General features: G+C 42.6%; 1 protein-coding gene across 2 annotated transcripts in view; it reads left to right on the top strand.

Moving 5' to 3' along the window:
* The window catches only part of ZNF106 (zinc finger protein 106), an 80,208-nt gene that overhangs the window by 10,278 nt on the left and 51,424 nt on the right, over positions 1–18,506 (top strand). For both annotated transcript variants that reach the window (XM_007533560.3, XM_060174464.1), the window contains exons 2-3: positions 7,797–7,881; positions 11,617–11,678. In XM_007533560.3, coding sequence (XP_007533622.1) covers positions 7,828–7,881; positions 11,617–11,678 — 116 coding nt within the window. In that variant the 5' untranslated portion in view covers positions 7,797–7,827. The remainder of the gene's footprint in view (positions 1–7,796; positions 7,882–11,616; positions 11,679–18,506) is intronic.

The raw sequence follows: 18,506 nt of genomic DNA, 5'->3' as shown, positions 1-18,506 counted from the left end.
TTGAACCGAGTCCTTATGCTGGTCCCTGCGCTTTGGGCCATGTGTGCTTAACCTGCTGCACTACTGTCTGCCCCCCCTAGTATTTTTTATAATTTTTTTAAATATTTATTTTATTTATTTATTCCCTTTGTTGCCCTTGTTGTTTTATTGTTGTAGTTATTATTGTTGTTGTCATTGTTGGATAGGACAGAGAGAAATGGAGAGAGGAGGGGAAGACAGAGAGGAGGAGTGAAAGATAGACACCTGCAGACCTGCTTCACCGCCTGTGAAGCGATTCCTTTTCAGGTGGGGAGCCGGGGCTCGAACCGGGATCCTTATGCCGGTCCTTGTGCTTTGCGCCACCTGCGCTTAACCCACTGCGCTACAGCCCGACTCCCTTTTTCATAGAATATTTTATAATTTTTTAAAAAATATTTATTTATTTATTCCCTTTGTTGCCCTTGTTGTTTTATTGTTGTAGTTCTTATTGTTGTCGCCCCCTAGTATTTTTATTACCTTGTAAGAGTTGGTGTTATCCCAGCATCTTTCTGAATCCATCATCCGTCCTCCCCTCTTCTCTTTCTCTCCTCCCTCTTTCTTGGTGGCTGTGTGTGTGGAGGGGGTGGGGGTGGGGACTCATCTGTGGAGCTGCGCTACTCCAGACTGACTTGTTCAGACAGAGGGAAATAAACCATAGCAATGAAGAAGACTATTCACACAATTCACACTATTCACACAATTCATTGTGGTGGAGGCTGAAATCAGACCCGGGCCCCATAAATGGCAAAGAATGCCCTATCAGTTATTTTTCCCTGTGGATATATGGTGCTTGCTAAATTCCAGAATGGTGCAATGCACTGGGATCTGACACTGGCTCTGATTCCAGCTGAGGAATCAGATCACGGTCTGCCCCATCAGTTTCTCTTACCTGGTGAAGGCAAAGATGCCTTTTCCTGAGTCGTCACAGCCACAGCTTCCTGTCTTTGTTGTAGCTCTGTGCTTATTAACAGTGGTTGGTAAACATATCTCATGCGAAGTGTTGTGTTAGGGCAGCTAATATAAAAGTAGGAATGTTGGTGAGTAAAATACTTAAGAGCTTATGTCCTGTCAAAGATACTGAGTGGAGGAAACCACCAATCACTTGTCTTAGGAAATGAGCACCAGTCAGAACTTAGAATCAGCAAATAAAACAGCTGCCCAGAAGGAGCTTTGGGCTCCAAGTACTTCCTGATTTCTGCGGTCAGTTTACTGACACTCCTTCCGTATCTAGGGCCCTTGAAAATTTCCGGGGAAAGACAGATTCAACAAAGTGTGGCCCTGCCAAAAGTGCTGGTCACATCTTTATCTCAGCAGCTTTGGGGTCAGCATGGAATGGTTTTGTCACTTGTCATTGTCTCCTCGTTGCTTTGTTTTGCTCACCAGATACCCATTAGCTTTCTAAAGTCAGAGAGGTGGAGGCCCAGAAAGTCAGCTGGAATTCAGAAAAGGGGTTTTAGCTAGAATACTCTCTCCTGCTTTTTCCCTCAGTGTTTTATAATATATTGTCATCTAGTCTCAGTTGTTTTTAAAAAATATTTATTTATTCCCTTTTGTTGCCCTTGTTTTATTATTGTAGTTGTTGTTATTGATGTCATAATTGTTGGATAGGACAGAGAGAAATGGAGAGAGGAGGGGAAGACGGAGGAGAGAGAAAGAGAGACACCTGCAGACCTGCTTCACCGCTTGTGAAGCGACTCCCCTGCAGGTGGGGAGCCGGGGGCTCAAACAGGGATCCTTGCACTTTGCGCCACGTGTGCTTAACCCGCTGCGCTACTTTTCGACTCCCTAGTCTGAGCGGCCCAGCCCCAGAGTTATTCCTGGGGCTTGGTGCCAGCACTACAAATTCAGCACTCCTAGTGACAGTTTTTTCCTTTTTTCTTGCTATTTTTTAAATATTTTATTTATTTATTAATGAGAGGGATAGGAGGAGAGGAAGAAAAAGAATTAGACATCACTCTGGTACATGTGCTGCCAAGGATGGAACTCAGAACCTCATGCTTGAGAGTCCAGCACCTTATCCATGTACCACCTCCCGGACCACTCTTGCTATCTTTTATGTGAGAGGATAGAGAGAAATTGAGAGGGGAGGAGAGATAGAAAGTGAAAAAGACACTTGCGGACCTGCTTCATCATTTGTGAAGTGTCCCTCCTGCAGGTGGGGAGCAGGGGTTTGGACCCAGGTCCTTTTACATAGTATTGTGTGTGCTCAAGTTGGTGCACCACTACCAGGAACCCCCCTTTTTTTCTACCAGGCTTATCACTGTGCCTCAATACCTGCACAACCTCACCTTTCCCAGAGCATTAAAAAATTTTTTAAAAAATATTTATTTATTCCCTTTTGTTGTCCTTGTTTTATTGTTGTGGTTATTATTGATGTCTTTGTTGGATAGGACAGAGAAATGGATAGAGGAGGGGAAGACAGAGAGGGAGAGAAAGACACCTGCAGACCTGCTTCACCGCCTGTGAAGCGACTCCCCTGCAGGTGGGGAGCTGGGGGCTTGAACCGGGATCCTTCCGCCAGTCCTCGCGCTTTGTGCCACATGCGCTTAACCCGCTGCTCTACCGCCTGACTCCCAAGCATTTTTTTTTGGGGGGGGGCGGGGGGAGGAGTGTAGAGGTGAGAGACAGCGGGAGAAAGAGTAGTAGCATATGAAACTTCCCCCCTGCTCGCAGGGTCTGGGGATGCAGTGATAGCACACACTACTGGGAATGCCTCTGCCTGGTCCCATCGGAGTTGGTTTCATGATGTCAAATTTCTTAATTATTTCTGCATGTATTATAAGGTTATGAAGTATATGAAAAGACACAGCCCTTCTTCATAGTAAGGCCGAGGTTTTCCTACCAACAATCTGTTCTTATTTCCCAGTGGTATGTTTCTTGTTACTTTTATTAAAAAAAAATAAAGCCAAAACCTCTGGCTGGATTCAGGCAAACGCATAGTGGTTTAAGCAACAGATTTCAATGCCAGAGGCACCAAGGATCCCAGGTTCAATCCCTTGCAGCACTAGAAGCTAAAGCTGAGCCATCCTCTGCTTAGAAAACAGACAGGTTAAGTGCAGGTGGTGCAAAGTGCCGAGGACTGGCGTAAGGATCCTGGTTTGAGCCCCCAGCTCCCCACTTGCAGGAGAGTCGCATCACAGGCGTTGAAGCAGGTCTGCAGGTGTCTTATCTTTCTCTCCCCCTCTGTCTTCCTCTCCTCTCTCCATTTCTCTGTCATATCCAACAACGATGACATCAATAACAACAATAACTCCAACAATAAAACAAGGGCAACAAAAGGGAATGAATGAATGAATGAATGAATAAATAAATAAATAAATAAATATTAGTGGTCCAGGAGGTGGCACAGTGATAAAGCTTTGAACTCTCACGCATGAGGTCCTGATTTTGGTCCCCGGCAGCACATGTGCCAGAGTGATGTCTGGTTCTTTCTCCTCCTATCTTTCTCATTAATAAATAAATAAATAAATAAATAAAATCTTAAATAAATATTAAAAAAAAGAAAACAGACAGACAGTGATGTGAGTTGTTCTGATGTATTGCTTGAGTTTAGAATGGTGAGTAGTTGGGAGAAGGAACAATAGCTACAAGGGGTGGGGCCAGGGCGATGTGGAGGTGGCGGCGGCAGCAGTAGCGGTGGCGTGCGTATCATAGGCAAGATTCAGGTTCAAGCCCCTGGTCCTCACCTGCGGAGAGAAACTTCTTCTTCTTTTTTTTTTTTTTAAATATTTATTTTCCATTTTTGTTGCCTTTGTTGCTTTGGAGAGAAACTTCTTACGTGGTGAAGCAGTGCTACAAGTGTCTCTCTTTCTCCCTCTCTATCTTCCCCATCCCTCTCAAATTCTCTGTCTCTATCCTAAATTAATAAAGAATAAATAAAAATTAAAATAATAGTTATAAAGCCATGCCGGTGTATCATATCAGAGTTGATAACAATGGAAAATAAAAATTTCACGGGACTTACTGACTAAATGTGAGAGTCTGAATGGAAAAAAAGTTTGTTTTTTTTTGTCTGAAGGAATGCTAACTGTATTGACAGTGTAGTGATTAGGACATATCCATTGAGGAATATATCCATTGTTCGGTTGTTTAGATGATTCTGTGTCGTATGCTTTACATTGGTTTGTTCTAGCCCTCCCCCGCCAAGAGAATTGGATCAGTCCAGTTAATTTCAGGGGCCGCTTGGCCCCGCCCCAAGGAACCCCGGGAGAGGGTTCCTGAGTTCGAGAGTGCCAGAGTTGCAGAGTTCCTGAGTTCCAGAGTAAGAGAGAGTGCTTGCGCCGCTGCAAAGAGACAGCAGAGTTCTGTTTGGTGATTAGTTTGTCTTAGTTTATGAATCGTTGTTCCTGAATAAAGAAATACAGCTTCCCTGCCCAGCCATTGTCTCCGCGTCTCTGTTATCCGCCGTGAAGCTAGCCCGGCCAGCAAGAGCCACCGAATTTTAACAACAATTCTGATTTTAGTGTCTTAGGTATAGATCTAGTGGTTATCAGAGACATTTTGAAATTCTGAAGTAGGTGTATTTAATTGGTATGTGGGGTGACTAAAGTGAGGATATAGCAGTGACTGAATTGCTTATTTTTGTTTACTTGACCTGTATGTTGTAACCTCTCAAGCACTTTGAGATTGCTTTTTATTATATAATAATTGTTAAGATCTTCAAAGAGGACGGAGAGATAGCTCACTTGCCAGAACACACATTTTACCAGGCTTGCAAGGACCCAGGTCTGAGATTTGTCAGGACACAGGAGCACTAGACGCTGTAGTGCGGGAGAAGCTTCATGGATGGTGGAGCAGTAATGTGGCTGTCTCTCCTCTCTGGGAGAGGAAGAACAAAGGAAGGCTCTGCCAGAGTGGTGGAATTGCACAAGTGTGAAGCCCAGTGTCAATAACAAAAACAATAGACTGGGAGCCGGGCAGTAGCACAGTGGGTTAAGTGCACGTGGCTGCACGTGGCTGAAAGCACAAGGACCCGCTTAAGGATCCCGGTTAGAGCCCCCAGCTCCCCACCTGCAGGGGGTTAGCTTCACAGGCGGTGAAGCAGGTCTGCAGGTGTCTGTCTTTCTCTCCCCCTCTCTGTCTTCCCCTCCTCTCTCCATTTCTCTCTGTCCTATTCAACAACGACAACATCAAGAACAACAACAATAATAACTTCAACAATAAAAAACAAGGGCAACAAAAGGGAATAAATAAATAAATAAATAAATAAAAATAGACCTTTTGAAAGAACAGTAGCTCCCACTTAGAAGCCTGTGGGCTAATTTCCAAAGCCTAATAGAAATAATACATTTTAAAGGAATTACAAATTCCCTCGTAAATTTGTAAACTCTAAGGATGTACAAATTCAGGTTTTTTTTTTCCTTCTAGAGTCATTGCTGGGCCACTGCTTACACAATGTCTCTGTCCACCGGGGCCATTTTTTTCCCTTTTCTTTCTTTTTTGCTAGAGGGTGAGAGGCAGAGGGAGAGAAGAGAGAGAGATGCTTGCAGTACTGCTCTACCATTGGTGAAGCTTCTCCCCGGAGGTGGGGACTGGAGACATAACCCTAGGTTTGCAAGCGTGATAACAAGCTCAGCTGCGTGCACGAACACCTGGCCCTCAACTTAGTTTTCAAATACTAGGTTTCCCTTGTTGATTAAATATTATCAGTTACATTTAAAAAAAAAACACAAAATGAATACAAAATGACAACAATAATACAACAATAAAACAACCAGGGCAGCGAAAGGGAATAAATAAATAAATACTTTTTAAGAAGATTGGAGAGTATTATTTTGAGATTTACTTTATTATTTTTTAAATTGCCAACAGGGTTATCATTGGGGGTTTGATGCTGACAGGACAAATCCACTGCTCCTGGTAGGCCGTTTTTCCTTTTTTTTTTTTTTTTCCCTATTTATCAGGACAGAGAGAAATTGAGAGGGGGAGGGAGAGAGAAAGACAGCTACAGACTTCACTACTTGTGAAGCTTCCCCCTGCAGATGGGGAGCTGGGCTTCAAACCTGATTGTTTGCACATGTCTCACACAGGTAACAGAACATAAATTTCAGTTCCCCAGGGGTCAGGTGGTAGTGCAGCGGGTTAAGCTCACGTGGCACAAAGCGCAAGGACCAGCGTAAGGATCCTTGTTCGAGCCTCCAGCTTCCCACCTGCAGGGGAGTCGCTTCACAGATGGTGAAACAGGTCAGCAGGTGTCTGTCTTTCCCTCTGTCTCCCCTCCTCTCAGAAATATTTCTCTCTGTTTTATCCAACAATCACATCAACAACAACAACAATAACCACAACAAGGCTAAAACAACAAGGGCAACAAAAGAGGAAAAGATGGCCTCCAGAGAAGTGAATTCATGGTGCAGACACCGAGCTCCAGCAATAACCCTGGAGGCAAAAAAAAAAAAAAAAGTTCCCCAAGGAATTGATCTTGGCAAAGAAATAAATAGACCCGTTGGAACCCAGAGCTATGTGTACAAGGAAAAGTAATATGGCTTATCACAGAGAAAGGAGAGGGAAGGAAAGTGACCAACTTTAAAAAAAAAATATTTTATTTATTTATTCCCTTTTTGTTGCCCTTGTTTTTTTTTATTGTTTTAGTTATTAATGTTGGTATGGATAGGACAGAGAGAAATGGAGAAAGGAGGGGAAGACAGAGAGGGGGAGAGAAAGACAGACACCTGCAGACCTGCTTCGCCGCTTGTGAAGCGACTCCCCTGCAGGTGGGAAGTGACCAACTTTTGATGGGTGCTAAGAAAATGAATGACCTTGCCAGAGAGCGCATGGGTGGCAGGCAATCTGTGATCATCTATGGAAACTATCTTCCACTGTGCTATTAAAAAGAAAAAGTGGGGGAGATAATGGTCATACAGACTAACTCTAATGCCTAAGGCTCTGAGGTACCAGGCTCAACCCTCCACACCACTGTAAACCAGAGCTAAGCAGTGTTCTGGTAAAACATAGGAAACAAAAACAAATAAAATGGAATAAGGTGGTAGGGAGTAATACCAAGGCGGAAGCTGGGTAGAAAGTATATGCACAGCATTCTCTAGGAGGTCAAAGATGATAGTGGAGACGAGTTAACCAAGAAGACATAAGGACACCTTACAGACAGGATTGGACACGGGAAGATGGGTATGACGGAGGAATAGCAGGGGGGCAGTGAGACCTGGGACCTGGGTAACAGAGGTGAGTGGGGTGGCGTGGAAGTCAGAGTAAGAAACAGATCTTGTAGTCAGAAGGACAAATCCAGGCAAAGGACCCTAGATTTTCTGCCAGATGAGGATTTTTTTTTGAAGATTCTGAGCAGAGGACTTAGAATTTAAATGTTTCAAGGAACCAGGTGTGATCTTAGGTTACTTTTTTAAAAAAAAAATGATTTATTTTCCCTTTTTGTTGCCCTTGTTGCTTAGGTTACTTTTTATTTATTTTGTTATCCATTAATTCATTGATTTTTGCCATTGATTTTTGCCGGCTCTAGTTTGCGCTAGTGCTGGGGACTGAACCTGGGAACTCAGAGTCTAGAAAAATCATTTTGCATAACCACTAAGTTGTTTCCCCACCCTCTGAGGTTGAGATCCACTTTAAGGTGGGACTGGCAGAATTTGCTGATGAGGGTAGATAGAGGGTGAGATAGTTGAGCTTTATCTGAGGCACCTGGGATCTTTATTCACTAAGAGGAAGAGGCTTGGGAGGGGCTGGGTGAAGATAGAGTGGATGCCAGACTTGGGTTTTGGCTATGCTGAAGACCTCTGGGGGAAAAGTCACTCACTGCTGCTTCCTTGTTACAGGTGTGAGTTGAATGCGTTGGACCCGGTCACTATGGTACGAGAACGAAAATGCATATTGTGCCACATTTCGTACAGCACGAAAAAGGTAATGGAGGAGAGGAAGAATTAGTGGCTTTATGACGTGGAATTTACAAATGGAGGGGAAAAAGCTTTTTTTTTTTTTTTTTAAGTCAGAGAAAGAGATACAGAAGGAAAGATAGAGAGAGATAGATACACAGGGATCAGTCAGAGCTTTGCTCAGTTCTGGCTTACCGTGGGGACCTCAGAACCTCAGGCCTGTGCTACAAATCCACTGCTCCTGGAGGCCATTTTTTCCATTTTGTTGCCCTTGTTATTTATCGTTGTTGTTGTTGTTATTATTATTATTGTTTTTATTGCTGTCCTTGTTGTTGGATAGGGCAGAGAGAAATCCAGAGAGGAGGGGAAGACGGGGAGAGAAAGATAAGCATCTGTGTGTACTTCACCACTATCCCCCCTCCCCATGTGGGGAGCCCAGGGGCTTAAACTAGGATCCTTATGCTGGTCCTCGTGCTTTGCACCATGTGCACTTAATCCACTGTGCTACCGCCTGACACTGAGTACAGCATTTATTAAGTGCGCTAGTATTGTGAAAAGGGCAGCACAGGAGTGGTATTAACAATATTCTAGATGTCCACAAGGTGGGGGTATTGCTTAAAGAAAGAATAAGACTACTGAATTTGCTCAGGCTTTAGGGACTTGGTGATTTATTTCACTTTTTCCCCTTTCTTTTGCCTTTATCCTATGCTTTCAAAATACTACTGCTGAAATCCCAAGATGATTTTTTTCAAAATGTTCTTGATTGCTATTTGAAATTCAGAAAACTGAAAATTATTGTGAGCAAACTAACCAGGAAAATCTGAAGGAAGCTTCAAAGATGTATTCATGAAACAGTTTAAGTGAAACCTAAAATAGAGAATTTAGGTGGGAGAGCATGTAGATACCAAGACAACTGATGTTTTTGTTTTTTTCTGTCATAGAGCTAGAAGGTGGGGAGAAGTGAGTGAGCGAGCGAGCGAGAGGTGCAGCACTGCTTTCCTGTTCGTGAAGCTTCTCCCCTGCAGGGGAAAGACAGGTTTTCTTGCACACAGTATTGTGTGCAGTGTATCGTGTGTGCCTCTGCCTGACCCCCATGTCATCGAGCTTAGCACTTCTAGAAGTTGGTAAGAAGGCTCATGTTATTAAAACAGTTTACATCTTGGAAGTAGCAGGACTGCATACTGATTGCTAATTTAAATGCAGATAGCTCCAGATCTTTAGTATTATTTTTAAAGATTTATTTGTTTATTTATAATAAAGAGGGAGAGAACCAGAGCTTCACTATGACACATGTGAAGCTGGGAGTTGAATTCAGAACCTCATGCCTGAGAGTCCAATGCCTTATCCTCTGCACCACCTCCAGGTCTACACCACCTCTTAATTTAGTTTCATTTTTAAAAAAATTTTTTATTATGGTTTTGTTCGTTAATCCTTTCTTAAATAAAAAATTAAAAAAAATTTTTTAATCCTTTTTTTTTTAAACTTTATTTTTTATTGGATAGAGACAGAGAAATTGAGAGGAAAGGAAGATAGAGATGGAGAGAGACAGAGAGACACCTGCAGCCCTGCTTCACCACTCGTGAAGCTTTCCCCCTGCAGGTGGGGACCAGGGGCTTGAACCTGGGTCCTTGAGCACTGTAGTGTGTGTGCTTAACCAGGTGTGCCACCGCCTGGTCCCAATTTAGTTTCATTTTGATGCTTGGAAAAGCATGGACTGGTAAAAATGTTTTATATCAGACTAGGAGAAATGTCATGAAGATTTAAAATGGCAAGATTGGGAGTTGGGCGGTAGTGTAGCGGGTTACGTACACATGGCGCAAAGCGCAAGGACTGGTATAAGAAGGAGCGGTGTAAGGATCCTGGTTCGAGCCCCTGGCTCCCCACCTGCAGGGAAGTCGCTTCACAAGTGGTGAAGCAGGTCTGTAGGTGTCTTGTCTTTCCTTTCCCCTTTCTTTTTTTTTTTTTTTCCTCCTCCAGGGTTATTGCTGGGCTCGGTGCCTGCACCATGAATCCACCGCTCCTGGAAGCCATTTTTCCCCCTTTTTTGTTGCCCTAGTTGTTGCAGCCTCGTTGCGGTTATTATTGCCATTGTTGACGTTGCTTTGTTGTTGGATAGGACAGAGAGAAATGGAGAGAGGACGGGAAGACAGAGAGAGAGGGGGAGAGAAAGATAGACACCTGCAGACCTGCTTCACCGCCTGTGAAGCGACTCCCCTGCAGGTGGGGAGCCGGGGGCTCGAACCGGGATCCTTACACCGTCCTTTCCCCTTTCTGTCTTCCCCTCCTCTCTATTTCTTTGTCCTATCCAACAATGACGACATCATAATAATAACAATTACAACAATAAAACAACAAAGGCAACAAAAGAGAATAAATAAATATTTAAAAAATAAAATAAAATGGCAAGACTATGAGCTATCACATGAATGCTCACAATTCCCTGGCACTCTGATAGGTTTTCTCAAGTGTCTGCCTGTCATTTCACACCATCTCAGTTACCTGTAAATCTGAAAATAGTCTCAAGGAATTTTTTTTTCTTTCTTTCTTAATACCACAGCACTGCTCTGCCCTTCTCTGGCTTATGGTGGTGCAGGGGATTGAACCTGGGACTTTGGAATTTCTTTCCATAACTATTATGCTATCTACTCCCCAGGGATTACTATTATTTTTAAAAAATTTGTTGAAAGTTTGTATAAACCTTGACAATTTTCAACCTAGAGGAACAATTGTTTTGCTTTTTAAAAAGACAGTGGTGTGGTCCGAGATGTGGCACAGTTGATAAAGCACTGGATTCTCAAGCTTGAGGTCCTGAGTTTGATCCCCTGCAGCACATGTACCCACAGGTACCAGGGTATTGTCTGGTTTTTTCTCTCTATTCCCTGTCTTTCTCATTAATAAAGAAATAAAATCTTTAAAAAAAAAGAGCAGTGGTCATATTACTGAATGTGATTCTGAAACTGAACCTCAACTAATTTTCCATCCTGAATGTGTCAAAACAGCTACAAATGAATTGATTTCGATGTTGAATTAAGTAATCACAAGGAGGTTTTAAAAAAATATATTGGGGGTTGGGCGGTAGCACAGTGGGTTAATTGTGTATGGCGCCAAGTACAAGGACTGATTCAAGAATCCTGGCTCAAGCCCCCTGGTCCCCACCTGCTGGGGAGTCGCTTCACAGGCGGTGAAGCAGGTCTGCAGGTGTCTATCTTTCTCTCCCCCTCTCTGTCTTCCCCTCCTCTCCATTTCTCTCTGTCTTATCCAATAACAACAATAATAACTACAACAACAATAAAACAAGGGCAACGAAAGGGGGGAAAAAGCTAATTAAATAAAAAATTATTATCTTTATTTATTGGATAAAGACAGCCAGAAATTGGGAAAGAAGGGGGAGAGGAAGAGGGAGAGGGACAGAGACACCTGCAGCCCTGCTTCACCACTTCTGAAGCTTTCCCCCTGCAGGTGGGGACCAGGGGCTTGAACCCGGGTCCTTGTGCACTGTAACGTGTGCTCTACCAGGTGCGCTACCACGTACCCCCCCCCTTTTTAAACCAGAGCACTTCTCAGCTCTGGCTTATGGTGGTGCAGGGGATTGAACCTGGGACTTTGGAGTCTCAGGCATGAGAGTCTCTTTGCATAACCATTATGCTATCTACCCTACCCCAGAGAACATTTTCTATACAGTGATCTTGCTCCTGTTGTAAATTGAAGCACCTCTTCTCCCTCCAACAATTTTAGTTTAACTTGTTCTCTTTTAATGTTGAAGGAAATGGACGAACATATGCGGAGCATGTTGCATCACAGGGAACTTGAGAACCTGAAGGGCAGGTATGGAGATGACTGTCACCACCAACTTTGGGGGGTGGGAGGGTCCCGAATCCTGATGGTGTTTGTCAGATGACTATAGTAACCATCGTAAATGAATCTGCCTTAGGGTGTAGCTATCTTTTCCAGTTAGTAAGTGTATGAACATTGTAATCTTACAATCTTGTAACTTAACAGAAATAAAAAAACTTACACAAATGGAAAAAATAACAAGTATAGAAAATGCTGCTTTTAATATTCAAAAGGAATAAATATTTGTACACCTTAAATGAATGGAATTCACAACAGCTCTATAAGGTAAATTACAGGTCAGGGTAGATAGTATAATGGTTGTGCAAAGAGACAAAGGCCTGAGGCTCTAAAGTCCCAGATTCCATCCCCCATCCACCATAAACTAGAGCTAAGTAGTGCTCTGAAAAATAAAAAGAGCAAATTATAACAAAGAAGGTGGGTTGGAGTAAGCTAGTCCTTCAATTAGTAGGCTTTTCATTCCTACAACCAGCTCTGAAACAAGGACATTTTAATTAATTAATTTTTAGCTTACAACATCGGGCTGGTTCAGGGTGGTATGGCTATAGATATGTAGTATTTATTTAAATTTTAAAAAAAAATTTTTTTATTGGGGAATTAATGTTTTACATTTTACAGTAAATACAATAGTTTGTACATGCATAACATTTCCCAGTTTTCCACATAACAATACAACCCCCACTGGGTCCTCTGTCATCCTTTTGGACCTGTTCTCTCCCACCCACCCACCCACCCCAGAGTCTTTTACTTTGGTGCAATACGCCAACTCCAGTTCAGGTGCTACTTGTGTTTTCTCTTCTGATCTTGTTTTTCAACTTCTGCCTAAGAGTGAGATCATCCCATATTCATCTTTCTGCTATTTATTTAAAAATATTTATTCCCTTTTGTTGTCCTTGTTTTATTGTAGTAGTTATTATTGATGTCGTCGTTGTTGGCTAGGACAGAGAGAAATGGAGAGAGGAGGGGAAGACAGAGAGGGGGAGAGAAAGATAGACACCTGCAGACCTGCTTCACCGCCTGTGAAGCGACTCCCCTGCAGGTGGGGAGCCGGGGGCCCAAACCGGGATTCTTACGCCGGTGCTTGCGCTTTGTGCCACCTGTGCTTAACCCGCTGCGCTACCGCCCGACTCCTGTTTTTCCTCTTCTATCCATCTGTTGTGATGCAGCTTTGAGACTAGGACTTGATTAGCAAAACAGCTGAGGAACATAATTAGCATACAGCTGATGTCAGGCTGATGTCAGGACTGAATTTAAGCATGTGTGGGGCCGGGTGGTGGCGCACCTGGTTGGGTGCACATGTTACAAAGCTCAAGGATCCAGGTTCAAGCCCCCGTCCTCACCTGTAGGGGGAAAGCTTTACTAGTGGTTAAGCAGTGCTGCAGGTGTCTCTCTGTTTCTCTGCCTCTCTATCACTCCCCTCCCTTTCAATTTCTGGCTGTCTCTATCCAATAAATAAAGATAATAAAAAATAATAAAACAATCAAATGTTTATTACATAGTGGTACAGCAGTACTGGACGGTATATTTTAGGGACAGCAAAATAAGCAGAGGTAAGTATAGGCCAGGTTCATAAGATAAGTTAATTATCAAAGTTCAGCCTCACTTGTACAAGACCCGAGAGGAGCAGCCATGGTGGGGCCTTTGCATGTAGGAAAGCGGGGAGCCCAGAGAGTGGAGTGTAGGAACAGAGACCGACTTCTACCTGGTGCGTGCTTAAGTGCAGTCCTGACATTAGCCTGACACCAGCCATATTCTAGTGAGCCCCAAAGTCCTACTCATGGGCTGTATCCCAACACCCATCATCCTGTATATGGTGATTTACTCTACCATTTTCAGTTATTCGGAGCATAATCAAATAATAAAGGAGAAAGTACTTCGAAATCTCTGAGCTGACAAGTGTTACCATTAGTATTCAGACTTAATTTAGAGCAGAGCACTTTGATATTTAATCATTCATATTTTGGATAGAGTGATAACAGAGCTTTATGTAATGAGAGAAATAGCATCACTGGAACTGGGACTGGAACTTGGGACTCAAGTACACAAGTCCTACACTCTACCACTCACCCATCTCCCAGGCTATAAACAAGTTTTTTTTTTTTTTTTTAAATATTTATTTATTTATTTATTCTCTTTTGTTGCCCTTGTTATTTTGTTGTTGTAGTTATTATTATTGTCATTGTTGGATAGGACAGAGAGAAATGGAGAGAGGAGGGGAAGACAGACGGGGAGAGAAAGATAGACACCTGCAGACCTGCTTCACTGCCTGTGAAGAGGCTCCCCTGTAGGTGGGGAGCAGGGGGCTTGAACCAGGATTCTTATGCTGGTCCTTGCACTTAACCCACTGCGCTACTGCCTGACTCCCTGATAGTTATTTAAAAAAAGTGTCAGTCTTAGCAGCAGACTTCTCCATACAAACACTACAGGCCAGAAGAGAATGGCAAGATATCTATCGAGTGCTCAATGAGAAAGGCTTTCAGCCAAGAATACTATGTCCTGCTAGACTGTCATTCAGACTAGATGGAAGCATCAAAACCTTCTCAGACAAGCAACAGTTGAAGGAATCAACCATCACCAAGCCTGCCCTGAAAGAAGTTCTGAAAGGTCTCCTATAAATCAGACCACCGCAAATAGGACATATATCAAAACACTCTAAAACTCTACAAGAATGGCGTTAAAATATCTTCAATCCTTGATATCAATAAATGTCAATGGCCTGAATTCACCTATTAAAAGACACAGAGTAGGAAGATGGATCAGAAAACACAACCCAACAATATGAAAAAAAAAAAAAAGTGTCAGTCATTTTGCTGACTTGCAACAGTTACAGACATCACTAAATGGTATCATAGGGACAGATAGTTAGTTTTCCCCCCATCCTCAGTTTGGGGTTGTTCCTTTGGGTTTAATAGTTCATTACTGATTTTTCTGAGGTTAAGACTTCACTTCATTTTACATTTGTGTCTAATTTTTGGTTGTGGTCTGGCTAAGAACTCTGAGGAGCATATATATTAGGTTTAGAATGAATGTAAGCTTGAATGAGGAGTCTTTTGTCTTTCTTTGGTTCACAGTTGTGGACATCTGGTACATTACCCTCTTTTTCTCCTAATATATTTGCTCAGACGTGTAGCCTATAAATAGTTGCAACAGATAGATGCTATTAAGAAGTCACAGCTCTTTATTTATCAGCCAGCTGTTGTGGTATAGTTAGAGCAAGCTTAGTAAGGAAAAGCTTATGGATAGACTACCATAAGGCTTTGCCTTTCACATGAGAGGAAATTGTAACAGGATGAAGCTAATTTGGGTCCTCCTTCAAACACCCTGGGGAAAATTGCTGTCTTTATTAACAAAGAGAACTTCCAACTTTTACCATCCCTAAAATTATTTTATATATTTATACTGTCTATTACAATTTTAACTGGTTATAGGAAAAACATTAGAAAAAGGCATTATTAAAATTATTGATAACTTTTAAAATTTTTTGATATTTATTTGTTTTCCCTTTTGTTGCCCTTGTTTTTTTATTCTTGTTGTTATTGATGTCGTCATTGGATAGAACAGAGAGAAATGGAGAGAGGAGGGGAAGACGGGGAGAGAAAGATAGACACCGGCAGACCTGCTTCACCGCTTGTGAAACGACTCCCCTTCAGGTGGGGAGCCAGGGGCTCAAACCAGGATCCTTAAGTCAGTCCTTGCGCTTTGTGCCATGTGTGCTTAACCTGCTGCACTACTGCCCGACTCCCTTTTTTTTTTCCTTTAATTTAGTTGTAATTATTGTTGTTATTGATGTCGTCGTCGTTGGATAGGACAGAGAGAAATGGAGAGAGGAGGGGAAGATGGGGGAGAGAAAGATAAGACACCTGCAGACCTGCTTCACCACTTGTGAAGCGACTCCCCTGTAGGTGGGGAGCTGATGGTCCTTGGACTTTGCACTGTGTGTGCTTATCCCACTGAGTTACCGCCCGACTCCCTTTTGTTTGTTTTTTAATGTTAACTTCTGTGTTGCACATACTGTTTATGGCATCATTTTGAACAGGATATTCTGACGTGTTCTCTATTAAATAATTTTGGAAGTGTGGGAAGTGTGGGTATATTTTTGCTAGGAAAGTAGCAGTGCCTCGTTTTAAAGATTTTATTAATGAGCGAGGAGGAGAAAGTTCAAGAACCAGATATTACTCTGGTACATGTCATTTGGGGGATTGAATTCAGGACCTTATCCTTGAGTGTCCAGTGCTTTATCCACTGTACCACAAAAATAACAGTGTTTTAGAAATTTGTGTCAAGGCAGGGGGAGATAGCCTAATGGTTATGCAAAGAGACTCATTCTTGAGGCTCCAAATTCCCAGATTCAATCCCCTGCACCACCATAAACCAGAACTGAGCAGTGTTCTGGTAGATAAATAAACAACAACAATAAAACAAAATAGAAATGTGTGTGTCTATTACATATTTAACATATGATTATGCTTTGGAGATTGCAAGGAGTTTGAGTTTATGCTATGGATCTGTATCTTGTTATTTTTAAAATAATTAACTTATTTTAGGTAGAAAAGCGAAATTGAGAAGGTTGGACAGGTAGAGAAGGAGAGTCACTTGCAGCACTATTTAAAATTTTTTAAATTATCTTTATTAATATTTATTCCCTTTTTGTTGCCTTTGTTTTATTGTTGTAGTTGTTATTATTGTTGTTATTCATGTTGTTGTTGTTGGATAGGACAGAGAGAAATGGAGAGAGGAGGGGAAGACAGAGAGGGGGAGAGAAAGACAGATACCTGCAGATCTGCCTCACTGCCTGTGAAGCAACTCCCCTGTAGGTGGGGAGCCAGGGGGCTTGAACTGGGATCCTTATGCTGGTCTTTGCGCTTCCCGCCATGTGCGCACAACCCACTGTGCTGCCTCCTAAATCCCTGCCCTTTTATTTTTATTTTATTATTAATTAATGAAAGAGAGGGTGTGAGAGAGAACCAGAGCACCAATGCACATTGTAATATGTGTGCTCAGCCAGGTGCACCGCCACCCGGCTGTTGCTTTATTTTTTAAGATTTTTTTAATTAAGAAAGAACCAGATCCGTGAGATACTGGGGATTGACCTCATTCCCTCATGCTTGAGAGTCCAATATTGGCTTTATCCACTGTGTCCCCTCCCAGGCTATTTCAAGTTCTGTCTTTAAAGGGAGGGATTTTGATGGTTTGGACATGAGACTATTTCTCTTTTAAGGGAATAATGTAGTCAAGTATTTTATTTGATACCTTTTAGAGCATTATCCCTAGTACAGTTTAGCCTTATATGTTTTTGAATAGAAAGGTGGATTAAGGGGGAAGCACAGCGGGTTAAGCACATTTGGCACAAAGTGCCAGGATTGGCGTAAGGATCCCAGTTCCAGCCCCCGGCTCCCCACCTGCACGGGGGTTGCTTCACAAGCAGTGAAGCAGGTCTGCAGGTGTCTAACTTTCTTTCCCCTCTCTGTCTTCCCTTCCTCTCTCAATTTTTCTCTGTCCTATCCAGCAATAACAATAATACTAATAACAACAACGATAAACAACAAGGGCAACAATAAGGAAAAAATAGCCTCCAGGAGCAGTGGATTTGAATGCAGGCACCAAGCCCCAGCAATAACTCTGGAGGACAAAAAGAAAAAGAAAGAAAGGTATATTAAAATATTTCCCATAGTTTTGCTGTTAAAACTTTTAACAGGGGGGTCGGGTGGTGGCGCAGTGGGTTAAGCGCACGTGGCGCAAAGCGCAGGGACCGGCGTATGGATCCCGGTTCAAGCCCCCGGCTCCCCACCTGCAGGGGCGTCGCTTCACGGGTGGTGAAGCAGGTCTGCAGGTGTCTATCTTTCTCTCCCCCCCCCCCCTCTGTCTTCCCCTCCTCTCTCCATTTCTCTCTGTCCTATCCAACAACAAAGCAACGTCAACAATGGCAATAATAACCACAACGAGGCTGCAACAACTAGGGCAACAAAAGGGGGAAAAAAGGCCTCCAGGAGCGGTGGATTCATGGTGCAGGCACCGAGCCCAGCAATAACCCTGGAGGAAAGAAAAAAAAAAATTAAAAAAAAACTTTTAACAGGAAATTCAGCTCATTTTAATTTTTATTGTATTCAGAAGTGTAAGTTATGGATTCCTAGGCTTTTTAGTTATCTTCAAATTTCTCTGATGCTGCCCATTGTGTGTAGATTTGTGGTTTTTTTTTTTTTTATAAAGTTGGAATGATTTCTTTTCCTTTAAATCTTTATTTATTTATTGGATAGAGACAAAGAGAAATTGAGAGGGGAGGGTAACATAGAGAGGGAGAGAGAGACACCTGGAGCCCTGCTTCACCACTTGTGAAGTTTCCCTCTGCAGGAACCAGGGGCTTGAACCCAGGTCCTTGCACCCTGTCACCACCTGGTCCCTGTAGATTTATGTTTGTTTGTTTTTTTACTTTTTGTATTGTTTTGTGAAATGCTTGTTTTGTCACTAGGTGAATTCATATGAGCTACTATAACTTCAGTTGCATGAGAGAAGACGTTGGGATATCTTTGGTTCATGGGAGAAAGCTGCAGATTATTTATTTATTTATTTATTTTTGCCTCCAGGGTTATTGCTGGGACTCAGTGCCTGCACTGTGAATCTACTATAAAATAACTCCTGGAGGCTATATATTTTTTCCCCTTTTGTTGCCCTGGTGGTTTTATTCATGGCTTGATTATTATTATTGTTGTTTTTGGTGTCATCATTGTTGGATAGGACAGAGAGAAATAGAGAGGGGCGGGGAAGACAAAGAGGGAGAGAAAGCTAGACACCTGCAGACCTGCT

The sequence above is a fragment of the Erinaceus europaeus genome, chromosome 16, assembly GCF_950295315.1.
Source record: "Erinaceus europaeus chromosome 16, mEriEur2.1, whole genome shotgun sequence".
NCBI classification, from domain to species: domain Eukaryota; kingdom Metazoa; phylum Chordata; class Mammalia; order Eulipotyphla; family Erinaceidae; genus Erinaceus; species Erinaceus europaeus.
Note: the sequence above shows the minus strand (reverse complement) of the source record. Positions and strands in the feature narration are given on the sequence as shown.